This window comes from Zonotrichia leucophrys, chromosome 24 (genome assembly GCF_028769735.1).
Source record: "Zonotrichia leucophrys gambelii isolate GWCS_2022_RI chromosome 24, RI_Zleu_2.0, whole genome shotgun sequence".
Classification (NCBI taxonomy): domain Eukaryota; kingdom Metazoa; phylum Chordata; class Aves; order Passeriformes; family Passerellidae; genus Zonotrichia; species Zonotrichia leucophrys.
This window is the reverse complement of record NC_088193.1, coordinates 2,124,687-2,138,083: the sequence shown is the minus strand read 5'-3', so window position 1 is coordinate 2,138,083 and position 13,397 is coordinate 2,124,687. Positions and strand designations below refer to the sequence as shown.

The following is a 13,397-nucleotide window of genomic DNA, read 5'->3' as shown; positions in this document are numbered from 1 at the left end:
CAGAGCTTGTCCCTGGAGCTCAGGGCTGTGAGTGAACAGACCCCACCCAAGGTCTACATGAGCTGTTTTCTCTCCAGTTTCAGTTCCTTTCTAACACAGGGATGAAAACCTCTGGGAGGAAAGGGCTTTCCATACATCCATGCATTTAGGGCACCTCCACCATTGTTTCCCCATAAATGATGCAGGTAGATGGTGCAAGGTGCATAGGCATAAAGGAAATATTACATGGGAATTATTGCTGGCAATTTGCACACTCTGGACTCACCACAAGCCCTGTCACAGCCTCAGTGGTGTTAGACGGCTCTGGGGATGTAGCAAACAGAGCAGCATTGCTTTTCTAACCATCCCTTTGCACCCTTTTCTCCTCCTCCTCTGTGACCGTGTTCACAGGGGTGCCAGGATGAGGGAAGAGATGAGGATCTGACTCCATGTTTCAGAAGGCTTGATTTATTATTTTATCATGTATATTATATTAAAACTATACTAAAAGAATAGAAGGAAAGATTTCATCAGAAGGCTGGCTAAGAATAGAAAAAGAAAGAATGATGACAAAAGCTTGTGTCTCGGACAGAATGTCTGAGCTAGCTGACTGTGATTGGCTATTAATTAGAAACAACTAACATGAGCCAATCACAGATGCACCTGTTGCATGCCACAGCAGCAGATAACCATTGTTTACATTTTGTTTCTGAAGCTTCTCAGCTTCTCAAGAGGAAAAATCCTAAAGAAAAGATTTTTCATAAAACATGTCTATGACATTCCTCCTCCTCCTCCTTTCTGCACTCCCCTACAGCCAAGCCCACCAACTGGATGGAGGGCACCAAGAGGCCTCTAATCGCCAAGTCTGGCAGGACAGAGAAGATCTTGGTGGCCACCTGCACCTCCTCCAACGGGAAACCCCCCAGCACCGTCACCTGGGACACGAAGCTGAAGGGGGAGGCGGAGTTCCAGGAGATCCGGAACAGCAACGGCACCATCACGGTGATCAGCCGGTACCGGCTGGTGCCGAGCCGCGAGGCGCACCGCCAGCAGCTCATGTGCGTGGTCAACTACCAGCTGGAGAGGTTCACCGACAGCATCACCCTCAACGTGCAGTGTAAGGGGCCTGGCACGGCTGGGAGGGCTCCCCCTGCTCGGGGCTGGGCTCTGGGGAAAGAGGGGTTTGGGTTGGGCTGCTGGAGGGGCTGTGGTTGTGGTTTTGAGAGTGAGAACTGAAAGGATCCTTTGGAATAATTGTGGGTTTTCTCTTTTTCTTGCCTTCTTCCTCTGCTTCTGCTGTGTCCCTTTCGCTCCCCTTCTCTCTCTTGCATTCCCATCATCTTTCCCTCCTCATGTTTCTCTCCTTCCTCCACTCCTGCCTCATCTCTTCCTATTTCATCTTGTCCCATTTCCTTTCCCACATTCCTTGTCGCATCACCTTTTGCTCCTTGAAATCTTTCCTTCTCCCACTCCTACCCCCTCACCTCTACCTATTTCTTTTTCTCCCCTTTCCCACAATCCTTTCATCTCCTTTTAATCTCTCTCCTTTTCCCACTGTGCCCCTCATCTCTTCCCATCTCATTTCCTCCCCTTTCCTCTCTCCTTTTCCCCTCCTGCTCTCCTCCCTTTCCCCCCACCCTTGCAGATGAGCCAGAAGTCACCATCGAGGGCTTTGATGGCAACTGGTTCCTGAACCGCAAGGATGTGAAGCTGATCTGCAAGTCTGATGCCAACCCCCCAGCTCACACCTACGAGTGGAAGCTGTAAGTGTCCCCAGAGCCCCGCTGCCAGCTGCAAATGTCACCTCCCAGCAGGGACAAGGAGTCTCTGCAGACACCTCACTCACCCTGTGGTCACTTAGGGCCCAGTCCCATTAGTGTCAGTGGTGTCACCCCAAGGTACAGCCTGTGCTTGTGGTGGGGGTGGCTGCCAGCTCAGTGCAGCCTCAATATCCAGGGAAAACTCCCCCTTCTCACCTCCCTGGGATCATACTCTGCCCTGGTGATGTGAGGCAGCTGAGATGTGACAAGGTGATTCACGTGCCCAGAGCCACCAAGTGCCTCGGCAGCAGAGCTGGGAAAGAACCCAGGATTTCCCTGCTTTGAAAAGGCACAAATAACACAAAATTTGTGTGTGTGTGTGTGAACAACCTTCCCCTGGAATCAGCTCCTCACGTGACTGGCATTAAACAGCAGCAATTCCTTGTCCTCAGGTTTCCAGCTTTGGGCTGAGCACACTAAAGGGACTTGAAAAGTGAGTGAGGGGTGTCTGGGCAGTCAGGTGGGAATTGATACAACCTGATGTGGTTCTCCTGCTGCTCTTTCTTCTCTGTAAGCACTCATGTACCTTTAAAAGAGGAAGATCAAATGGATCCTTTCTTCTTTTCAGCTGGCATTTGTCATCAGGAGAGAGGCTCTCAACATGGCTTTGCAAGGAGCACATTCTCTCTCATTCCACTTCCCAGATCAAACTGTTCAAAGTGAAAGTCTGAAGAGGATTGTTTTTCTTGCCTTTTTTCCTACTTCTCCATCCCCAGCTCTCTCCATCTGTTGGTTCTGCCAGTCTGACTTAAAACTCTGAGGGGCTCTTTGGGTTCCTCACAACATTTCCAGGAAAGCCTCAGAGGCAAAAACGCACCCAAGGCAGAAGAGATGCCACTTAAGGCAATTTCTTGCCTGGAGTGTAAAACCCAGCAGTGCTTTTCCTCTCCTCCCATTTGGTGGTGATGAGCAGCAGTCAGAGGAGGCAACAATCCCACACCACCCCTTTGAGCACCCTGTGCTCTTGTTTTTGTCGGTTCAGAGCTCTATAGGACCATGATTAAAGTGTTTTTCCACCAGCTTTGGGATTGTTGGCTTGATGCAGCTGGAAAAATTGTTTTCTGTACATATGTGTGTATGTAGACATGCAGAATACATGCATTTAGGCACTTCTTTACAATCCTAATTATACCCCCGTTATTCCCTTTTGTTTCTTATAAATTGCTGACAATATGTGCACATTTGGGTTGGGAGGAGGGGAAGGAATTACTTGAGTAATTTTTAATTGCCTAAGAGGAGTAATTACTTTACTTTGCTTCAGTAATTAAGAATAACCAGGCCATGTGTGTCTTTTCCTAACACACAGGGGCTTTTTTTTTTTAAATTTTTCATCTGCTTTTGTCAATTTATTTTCTGTATCTCCGGGTTTAGTTTTGCATTATTCCAGTTTCACACTTTGCGACGTGAGCAGGGCTCTAAATCAACACTGCTATGCTTGAAATTAACCCTGGCTGATCAGGAGAGTTAAATGGGCAGGAAATCGGGTTTAAAACAGGCTCAGGTTGTGTCCCTTTCATGCCTACATTAATGGGGATTTTCCTACCTACATTAATGGGGATTTTCCAGCCAGCACCTCCAGCTTCCCCACCTGCCCAAGGGCAAGCACAGACCCAGAATGCTGCTGTCACCTCTGTGTGTCACCTGTGGGGTCAACCATTGTCTCTGTCCCCCCCAGGCCAAACGGGACCCTGCCAGGGAGTGTGGAAATCCAGAACAACACCATCTACTTCAAAGGGCCCGTGTCCTACAGCGTGGCTGGCACCTACGTCTGCGAGGCCACCAACGCCATCGGGACACGCTCGGGCCTGGTGGAGGTCAATGTCACAGGTAGGACAGCACCTGGGCTGCTCTGCAGCATGGAAAAAACAAACTGGGGAGGGACACAAAGGTGTGAGCAGTTCTGTGGTGGTGTTCTTAGGACAAGGGAAGAGATGAGGATCTGACTCCATGTTTCAGAGGGCTTGATTTATTATTTTATGATATCTGTTATATTAAAACTATACTAAAAGAATAGAAGAAAGGATTTCATCAGAAAGCTAGCTAAGAATAGAAAAGGAATGAAATGATAACAAAAGTTTGTGTCTCGGACAGACAGTCCGGACAGCTGGACTGTGATTGGTCATTAATTAGAAACAACCACATGAGACCAATCACAGATGCACCTGTTGCATTCCACAGCAGCAGATAACCATTGTTTACATTGTGTTCCTGAGGCCTCCCAGCTTCTCAGGAGAAAAAATCCTAAAGAAAAGGTTTTTCACAAAATGTGTCTGTAACACAGCTCCACCTCCTCAGTCACCACTGTCTCCTTTCAGGGTGGGAATCTCCTGAGGGAAATGGGGCAGTGGAGTTCTTGCCTTTGTGCTGGTGTTGCACTGGTTTGCTGTGGGTTTTCTCCTCTCCTCTCGTGGTCTTCTTTCTTTCCTACACCAATTCACTTTGTTCCCCCCTCATCTTCTGCTTTGGATTCAGAGAGATTGTTGTACATGCTAACAGCAGAGGCACGTCAGGGAGATATTGATCAGAACGAGGGGCAGGGTGAGGATGTGGACTGCCAGAAAGGCAGGAGATGGATGAGTCACTTGTCCACGATGATGTTTGGTGTTCCTGGTGTTGGGCAATTCTCATGATTCTTCATTTGAGCTCCTTGCAGTGCTGCTCTGTGAATTCACTCACCTGCCAGGGATCCCTGTGGGTGCTGGAGGAGCTCTGGGCTCCAGGGAGGAGCAGCATCCCAGGCTGCAGGCAGTGGCAAGTGATGCTGTGATGCCTCAGGAGACAGAAGGGATCTGAGGGCCTGCAAAGCACTGTGGCCACAGGAGGGAGGGAAAGATGTGGGCAAGATGAGGTAGCGTCAGGGAGAGAAAGTCATGTCAGGAAATAGCTTCGAGAGAAGAAATAACATATGGCAGTAACCTGATTTCTGAAAGTCAGAGTGACATTGTGAGACATCACCGAGGGGGAAAAGTGGCTGTGGGTGCTTTGAGAGCAGGAAAGGGACAATTATCCCATTCCTTTGGGGCAAAAGGAGCCATTTGAGTTATCAGGCAGTGACTCAGGAAGGCTGGAAGTGCCTCTTGGAGCAGTGAGCTGGGGCACAGCCACACTGCAGCGAGCTCTGGGCTGCAAACAGCCCGGACAGGATGGGCAGTGAGGTGAATGAGGTGCACTGGGTGCTTCCAAGGCACGGGGAGCACAGAACAGCCTCCCAAGGCTGTTACCTCTTGCTCTGTCCAGCCCAAGGCAGTCAGAGCCTCTCCTGCCACCCCAGGCCTTGGGGAGCTGTCTGACCTGAGGGTGATGAAACCCCAGCCCCTGCACCAGCTTTCTCCGCTGGTAAATGCTGAGCAAGCACAGAGCCGAGTCTGGGGCAGCTAAAATTAGCAATAACTCCGTGTTTGGCACCTCAGCTCCCCTCTCTGACTTGGGCAAACCAGGCTAAGCTTCCTCTAACCAAGTGCTTGGAGGTCAATGGATGGGATGCGCTAATTAGATGCTAATTACCCGGTATTTGTTTATGATCGTTATCACTGGAGCAGGTCTTTCATTCACACCTCCTGTCCTGGATCCCTGCCTGCTGAAGTGTTCTGGTACAGCCATTTCTCTGGGGGCTTTCTTGTGCCAGGGAAAGGCACTGGGAGAACAAAGCCCTTTGTGCCCAGCCCTACCCGAGCACCCAAAACCAGGGCAAGGTCATGGCCAAAATCAGCTGCTGGGGAGTGGTCACCTTGGTGTTCCTGGGGCAGTGCCTGGTTCAAGCTGAGCTGACTCCCTTTGGCAGCAGAAATCCATCCCACACAGTGTCCACAACCTTGGGGCACGTTTGAAACAGTGAGCAGAGCTTAAAAACCTCCAAGGTCAGCCCCAGATAGAGAGAAGGAGGTGGAGTAGGGAATGAAAGAGACTTTGAGAGTGACAGGCTCTCACTTTCCATCCCTCCATAGCCTCTGTGTGCATTTCTTGCTGTCATCCTGCCTGTCCAGCCACCCCATATCATTTGGGGTGTCAGGGCACGAGGCACAGCCCTCTCTTTGTGTTTCCTGCCCATTTTTGATGTGTCTCAGCACCCCAATGGCACTGAAGGTGGCTGCACCTCACCTGCACAGGCTCCTCCAGACACAAGGGGCTGTGGGTTTCCCCTCTGGAATTTGGAATTGTCTCTTTTCCTGGTGTTTTCACAAAGGAAAGGAAAAGAGCATTGTTCTCAGGCTCCACCAGCACAGGGCTGGCAGGATTTTTGGGGTTGTGTTGGTGTCTGCCTGCCTCTAATCTCAGCTGGTTCCCAAAGGTCCTGGCTGTGGGGATGAGGTTAAATGAGAGGGAATGAAGGGCACACCCACAGCTGCTCTGTGAGGAGGGATTAACAGCCAACCCCACAGGCCAGGCCTGCACCACATAATAAAAAAAAAAAAAATCCTTTAATAATTCATGGGATATGAATATGTTTATCCAGCTCTCCCTGAGGAGCGATTAGGCCGGTGCTGGGGAGGGCTCACCCTCCTCACTCAGCTATTACAGGTACATTTGTTTGGGTCTTGCAGGCAATTTAGGGATTGTCAGTGGACCACGAAACCTCTTTCAAGAGCTGCATGCAATAAATGGAGTTCAATCTAGTGAGCAGCCAGCCTTGGGAGGAAAAAAAAAACAACACAGAAGGCTGATGCAGAGAAAAGCCTGCAGCAGCTTTTCCCCTTTCTGTCTCCCTGTTCTCCCCCCTTTTGCCACCCAAAATCTTCCCTCCAGGCCCCAGAGAGGAAAATGCAGGGCTGGTCCAGCCCCCTGATGGGGAGGGCAATTTGTTCAGAGGGAGAAGGCTGAATGCTTCTCTGAGAGTTATGGCGCATTAAAGAGATTGATAAGTGAAAATTTAATATTTTATTCCAGCAATCTGTTCCCCTAATAGCTTCTCCTGCCTTGCAGGACCTTTGTCAGTCGCAGGCAAGCCATGTAGTGTGACATGTAACTATTTATTACAGGCAGTGGGTGACAGAGTAAAAGGCTGTGGTTATGGACTGCACATGTGGGGCGGTCCTGAACAGAGAACTGGCCATGGATATTCACCTGTGTGATCCTAATCTGCATCCTGGCTGTGGATATTCACCTGTGTGATCCCATCCTGGCCATGGATATTCACCTGTGTGATGCTAATCTGTATCCTGGCCATGGATATTCACACCTGTATGATCCCATTTGTGTCTTGGTCATGAATATTCATGTGTGTGATCCTGATTTTATCCTGGTCATGGACATTAAAATGTGTGTGACCCCAATGGACATTCACACCATGGATATTGACACCTGTGTGATCCCATTTTCATCCTGCCTGTGGACATTCATATGTGTGTGGCCCTAGTGAACATTCCCACCTATGTGATCCAAATTTTGTCCTGCCCATGGACTTACACACCTGTGTGATCCCATTTTCATCCTGGCCATGGATATTCACACCTGAGACTCCCAATTTTCAGCCTGCCCATGGAAATGGTTTTCCCAAAGCTGCGTGCCCAGGGCAGGATGAAAATGGGAATTTTGGGAAATGGGAATTCCTGCACAGGGCAGGACTAAAGCATTTGCATGTGGAAATGTCCATGAATTCATGAACATGGGCTTTTCTGGGTGCAGCAGAGCATGGACACACCCTGGCCCCATGCAGGAAACCTTCACCCATTTGTGCACTGGCTCCAGCCGGAGGAAGCACAAGGAGAAAGGAAAAAAATGGCCAATAGACTTTAGGAGGAGACTCACAGAGCTGGGGCAGCAGGGAGAGCCTGTGCCAGCAGCTCTGCAGTCTGGCCTTGGATGTGCTACAGGCTGGGGGGGAGGAAAAGCTGGCAGGGGTTGCTGACCCCCCCTGCTTGGCTCCCAGCAGGGAGTTATTTACACACCAGCAGCGCTCTCGTCCCAGCAAGGTCACTGCAAACAGCCCTGGGGCTCTCTGGAGCTGCTGCCACACCGCCCTGGCTGGGAAAAGCCCTTTCTGGGAATCCTCAATGCCAATTCCTGCAGCAGGTGCTCCCAAAGGCAGGCAGATTTAGGTGGGAGGATGTGGGGCCGGGGGGAGCAAGCCCCAGGGAGGGGGGGTCTGGCTGATGCTAATCCTGCAGAGTGGCTGTGCATCCTGTCTGGTGGCATCTGTGCCAGCTGTCCCCACGGGAGCAGGGCCTGACTGACAGGGGATAGGTGACCTGAGAGAGAGATTAAAGCCTAAGACACGTTTGGCATCTGGCCCGAGAGCTGTCACACTCTGAAAGGCCGGGGGCAGCTGCTGAACTGCTGGATTAGCTGCCAGTGGTTGTTCCATCCCCTCCCGCCCTGCAGGAACCCCTGGGAGGGAGGGGAAAGCTTGGAAAGCTGGAGATGGACATGGCAGAGGTGCAGGGGGGGAGGGAGAAGGTCAGCAGTGCTCTGGGCTTCTCAAATTGCAGCTTTGTCCCGAGTTTTCTCATTATCTTGCCTCGTGTACATAACTTAACACACGAGCAAAGTCCTGGGATAATTTGGCGTGGGCTGTTCCGGCAGGGAAAGTTTGCCATCAGCAATCTGGCTCCTGAGCAAACCCTGCAGGGTCATTTCTGTGTTTGCTGAGGCCATCTGGGAACTGGGGAGCCCCGTGAATACGTTGGAATTCAGGTCCTGTTCCTCCCTGGAGCTGCTGTTCACGTTTGTTTGGTTTTCCAAAGCAAAAGGAAACCCAGAGTCTTCCTCTGGAAGAGCTTGGGCTGACACATGTCCAGCAGATAATTCCTCATGGAATGGACAAATGTCCATTTTCTTGGACATTTTCTTCAGTGAAAATGACATTTTCTTCAGTGCCTGTGACTACAGGGAGAATTTGGGCTGGTGCTGGCTTTTCCCTTGCTCCTTAGGATTGAGGGGAAAAGGAGGGTAATGGGGCTTAAAGGAAAAACATGGCCACAGGAAGCAGTCTTTTAAAATATCCCAGCAGATGAGCAGAAGAGCTTTTGAAAGCTGATTTCCAGTGGATCTGCATATCACAGAAGAATTACTGGGTGTCTAAAAATACCCTTTTTCTGATCTGGGCCCTTCCTGCTCCTGGGAGCAGCCTCCTGTCCCTCTGGGTTCTCTGATGTCTAATGAGGGTTGGCTCCCACCTCTAGCAAGGATCCCACTCCAGCCGTCTCCAGGAGCTTTCTGATAGGGAGAATTTCAGCTCCTTCTGTCACACAGCACTAAAATTGGCCAGCAGGTTGAAAAAAGCAGCAGATAAAGGATTGATGGACAGGTGTGATGATTTGCATGCGCCTCATTTTTATTGAAAAACAGCTTTAAGAGAAAGATGAGATTCTTTCAAACCTCTACTTTTGAAGCCATTCTTGTGATGGGGAAGTTTGTGGCCTCACTGTTGAGCCCTGGGCTGCTGCAGGAAGAGGGCAGGAGATGCCTGGAGCCTTGCAGAGGGATCAAAGGGAACCTGTGGGCTGGGCCAGGTGCCAGGCTGAGCCCGGGGTGAGCTCCTGTCTCTCTGCCTGCTCTCCCAGCTGCTGTCCCCGAGGTCTGGCTGCTGGCACAGGGACAGGAAGCTGGGCTGAATGCAACAGCTGGCAGAGCTGGGCACGGGCAGATAGTGTTGCTGCTTTAATTCCTATTCATACAGCACTCCCTCTTTTTATAAGGGCTGGGGGGTAGCAGGGGGGGGAGGCTTTTCATGCTGGCATTAAAGCCTGGCTTGTTCCCCCTCCCTCGGCTCCGCTGTCTCCTGTTTCTCCAGGCTGCTTTTCACAGGGGCTTTAATTCTCTCCAGACTCTTCCTAATGGATTTTTCACATGGGGCCCCCGAGCACGCTCAGGGTTCCAGAAATTTCATGCTCCCCCCCACCACCCTTGGACACAAAAAAAGGGGATTCCTTTTCCCACACTTCCCCCTGTCCCCTTGGTGTTGCTCTGTTTGAAACGAGGGGGGATCCCAATTTGTGGGATTGGTGGACATCCTGGTGGTGAATGGATCTGGATGCAGGGACAGGTGACACGCTGCTGCCCGCTCACCACCTGCCATGCCGAGGCACCTTGTCCCAGGGCACAGCCCCTCCTTCCTGCCCAGGAACAGGGCAGTGCCCACCCTGTTGTGGAGCCAGCACAGGTCTGTGCCGCCATCCAGTGGCAGTGCTGGGCTCTGGAGGGGCCAGACCCCCTCCTCTCCCAACACTGACCCACCCCAGGGACCCCCAGAGCCCCCCTTGGCCCGGGGCTGGAGGGAGGATGAGGAGGGAGGAGCTCTGTGGGTGATCAGGGGGTGATTTGGTCTTCCTCTGTTTTCCTTCTGTCTTTCTTTCTTGCTGCCCACAGTCTGGGTTTGTTTTTTCTGGCATGGGAATGGAGGGTGGGGATGAGATGAGGGGAGAAAATAGGTCCTGGCTTGAGGAATGCATGAAATCCACCAGGGATGGATGGATGGATGGATGGTTGATGGATGATGGATGGACGGACGGACACAGGGATGGATGGATGGATGGATGGATGGATGGATGGATGGATGGATGGATGGACGGATGGATGTGTTCCTGCTCATGTCCACAGCATTGGCAGTGCCACAGGGGTAGGGAGTGCTGCATCAGGGGTGGGCAGCACAAAAGGCAGGGAAAAAATAAATATCTCCTGAGAAAAGTAGGAAAACATCCCCCCTTTTCTCTGCATGCTTCCAACCTGGGCTGTCAATGAGGCTTTTAACAGCAAAGTGGGCCGAGCTCCTTTAGGAATCAGGCACAGCCTTCCCCTCTCAGATCTGTCCTCAGAGCTGGGGGGCAGAGGGATCTCTGAGGTTTGGTAGGGGCAGAGGGAGCCGTGTGGGTGTTGTGTGGTTGAAGCTGAGCCCTCAGCAGGCAGGACCATGAGGGGATGGACGTGACTGTCCCTGGTGTCCCTGCAGAGAGGATCTGCATTAACCAGCTGGCTGGGACAGGCCTTCTGTTGATGCAACATGTGGCTTTGGCTTTCCACAGCCCAGCCCCGGCTCCCCGTGCTGCAAGACATGCCCTTGCTGCTTCTCTAAGGCTGTCTTTGGGAAAAAATGCTGGCTCCTGCCTGCACAGCATCCTGCTCCTCATTGTGGCTGCAGCAGGGACCCTCCATCTGTCCCCCAGCCCACTCTGCCCACTGGGCTGCTCTCTGTGTGGGTTCAGCCTTGGGAGGCTCTGCTCCAGGCAAGCCAGCACTGCAGAAACCAAGACTCTGTTGTCGGGTTGATGTTTCAGGAAAGGCAGGGATTAATCATCTCCCAGGCACAAAAAAACCCTAAAACATTTATGGCTCAGGCCAGAAATTGCTCGAATTCAGCACCCTTGTCCAAAACTGCAGCTGCTGCAGTGCCTTCACTTGGGGGAAGCTCCTTTGTCCCTCTCCCTCAGTGCCTGGGCTAGGCAGGGACATGGAGGGGGTGACAGCAGTCACTGCCTCTCATCCCTTTGGATCTGCTGCCTCTGAGCCCCCCACAGCCCTGGCTGTGCTCAGGGATGCTGCCTTTGCTGCTGGGTCTGCACCTCTCCTTGGCTGCTGGAGGAAGAAACAAAGGCCGGGAGGCTCCAGGGTTGGCAGAGAGGCCTTGGGGGTGGGAAGAGCACTGGGAGAGGTCTCATGTGAGAAACCAAGGCTGCCACAGGGCATTAAGAGGGCACTTGCTGCCTGAATTGGGAGGCAGGAGAAGGGCTGAGACAACCATTTGTGTTTGATGCCTGCTGGACACGGATGTTCAACAGGCTCTGAGCTCAGCCAGGGGCTGTACCTGTGCCCAGGAAGGTTGATTGAAGTCTTGGCTCAAACTTTATCTGTGCCAAAGTGTAGGTGTTAAAGCGCATGAAAGAGAACAGAGCTGCTTTCTCATCTCTTTCCTCTGCCTCCTTTTGAGTAATTTTTTTTTTTTTTTAAATAGGTCAGGGTAGGAGCAAGATTAGCAGGAGGAGTGGCACTGTGCTGGCCAGGGAAGGGGAAGAAGCAGTGGGAGGGCTGTGTCCTCACGCTGCAGGGTCAGCACAAGGGCTCAGGAGCCAGCAGGGCTCTGAGCGGCCACAGGGCACCTGTGGGTGGGGGATCACAAGGTGCTGCTGCCTTGGTTCTAATCTGGGATGGGATGTGAGGAGAGAATGCAGAGGTGGTGGGTTCACCATGGCACCTGTCTATGCCCACCCTCGGGTGGCGTTTGGGGTTTGCTCCCTGTCAGGAGCACTCTCAGGGAAGCTGGAATTCTGTCAGCTGCTAAAACGGAGCGCGTCCGGACTCACGACTCGGGGGCTGGTGGGATGTGAGCACACCTGGAGCCACCAGGAGGGCTGGGGAGGGTAAAACCACTGCTTCTAGCCTGCTGGGCTCCTGCATGAGGCTTGGCCAGCTTAGCACGGCACCTTCCCCTTGCTGAGGACACCCCTGTTCCCCTTTCCCCAGTTTTTCCCTTCCCTGTTCCTTACCCTCATCTTCCCACCCCCTCACCCCCCCGCCCCAAACTGGCAATGAGAGCATGGAGGGGAGGGCGCGTTTCCGCATGGTTTGACACTGTTCCCCCTTCCATCTGTCTTTTCCTACCCAGAATTTCCCTACACCCCGTCTCCAATCGATGATCACAAATCCATGGTGCAGCCGAACATCCCCACACCGGTGATTGGGGGCATAGTGGGAGGCGTCTCGCTGGTCCTGCTGGTGGCCGTGGTGCTCTTTGTGGTACTCCGGCGCCGGCGTCACACCTTCAAGGGTGACTACAGCACAAAGAAGCACGTGTACGGCAATGGCTACAGCAAGGCTGGCATCCCACAGCACCACCCCCCCATGGCCCAGAACCTGCAGTACCCCGACGACTCGGACGACGAGAAGAAGCCGGGCCCCTTGGGCGGCAGCACCTACGAGGACGAGGATGAGGATGCCGGAGGAGAGCGCAAGCTGGGCGGCCCCAAAGCCTACGAGGAGGATGCCAAGAGGCCTTACTTCACCGTGGACGAGGGCGAGGCCCACCCCGAACCTTACGACGAGAGGACACTCGGCTTCCAGTACGACCCCGAGCAGCTCGACCTGGCCGACAACATGGTGTCGCAGACCGACGGCTCTTTTATTTCCAAAAAGGAGTGGTACGTGTAGCTCCACGCCCCTCTGCTACACTCACACACGCTCACACACACTCACCAACGCTCACCAACGATGCCCTCCCTCCCCTGCATCCCTCCCGCGCACGCCCCGGCCCCGCACAGACTTTTTGGATGCTGGGGGCCAGCGGGGAGGGAGGGTGGCTTTGCTTACGGATCATTTTTTGGGGAGGGGGGGCGGGGCTCGTGCGGGAGGGCGGGCGGGAGGTCGGGTAATTATTTTCTCTCGGTTTTGGTTTTTGGCTTTTTTAATTTCTCTCTTCGACGACTTTCGTCCCCTTCTGTGGTGTTTGTATTGGTCGGTGGCTTAGGTGTTACTCTTTGCTTTAACGACTGTTGCCCAGCCTGTATATTACACTCTGTTTGTGTCTTCATGTCTCAGAGTGCCCTTCCCTCCCCGAGGCTTCCTCCTCCCGCTCCCACCTCCCCTGAAACACTGGAAATTTGTTTGTATGTTGTCTTCTTTGTTTGTTTTTTAACCCTGGGAGGGGGGCAGGTGGGCTGTCCGTAGGACAGA

General features: G+C 52.6%; 1 protein-coding gene across 1 annotated transcript in view; it reads left to right on the top strand.

The window, feature by feature from the left end:
- The window catches only part of LOC135457467 (nectin-1-like), a 61,067-nt gene extending 48,026 nt beyond the window's left edge, over window positions 1-13,041 (top strand). The window contains exons 3-6 of the mRNA XM_064732068.1: window positions 794-1,096; window positions 1,625-1,742; window positions 3,475-3,626; window positions 12,334-13,041. Of these exons, the coding sequence (XP_064588138.1) occupies window positions 794-1,096; window positions 1,625-1,742; window positions 3,475-3,626; window positions 12,334-12,875 (1,115 nt within the window). The 3' untranslated portion in view covers window positions 12,876-13,041. The remainder of the gene's footprint in view (window positions 1-793; window positions 1,097-1,624; window positions 1,743-3,474; window positions 3,627-12,333) is intronic.
- Window positions 13,042-13,397: the final 356 nt, after the last annotated feature.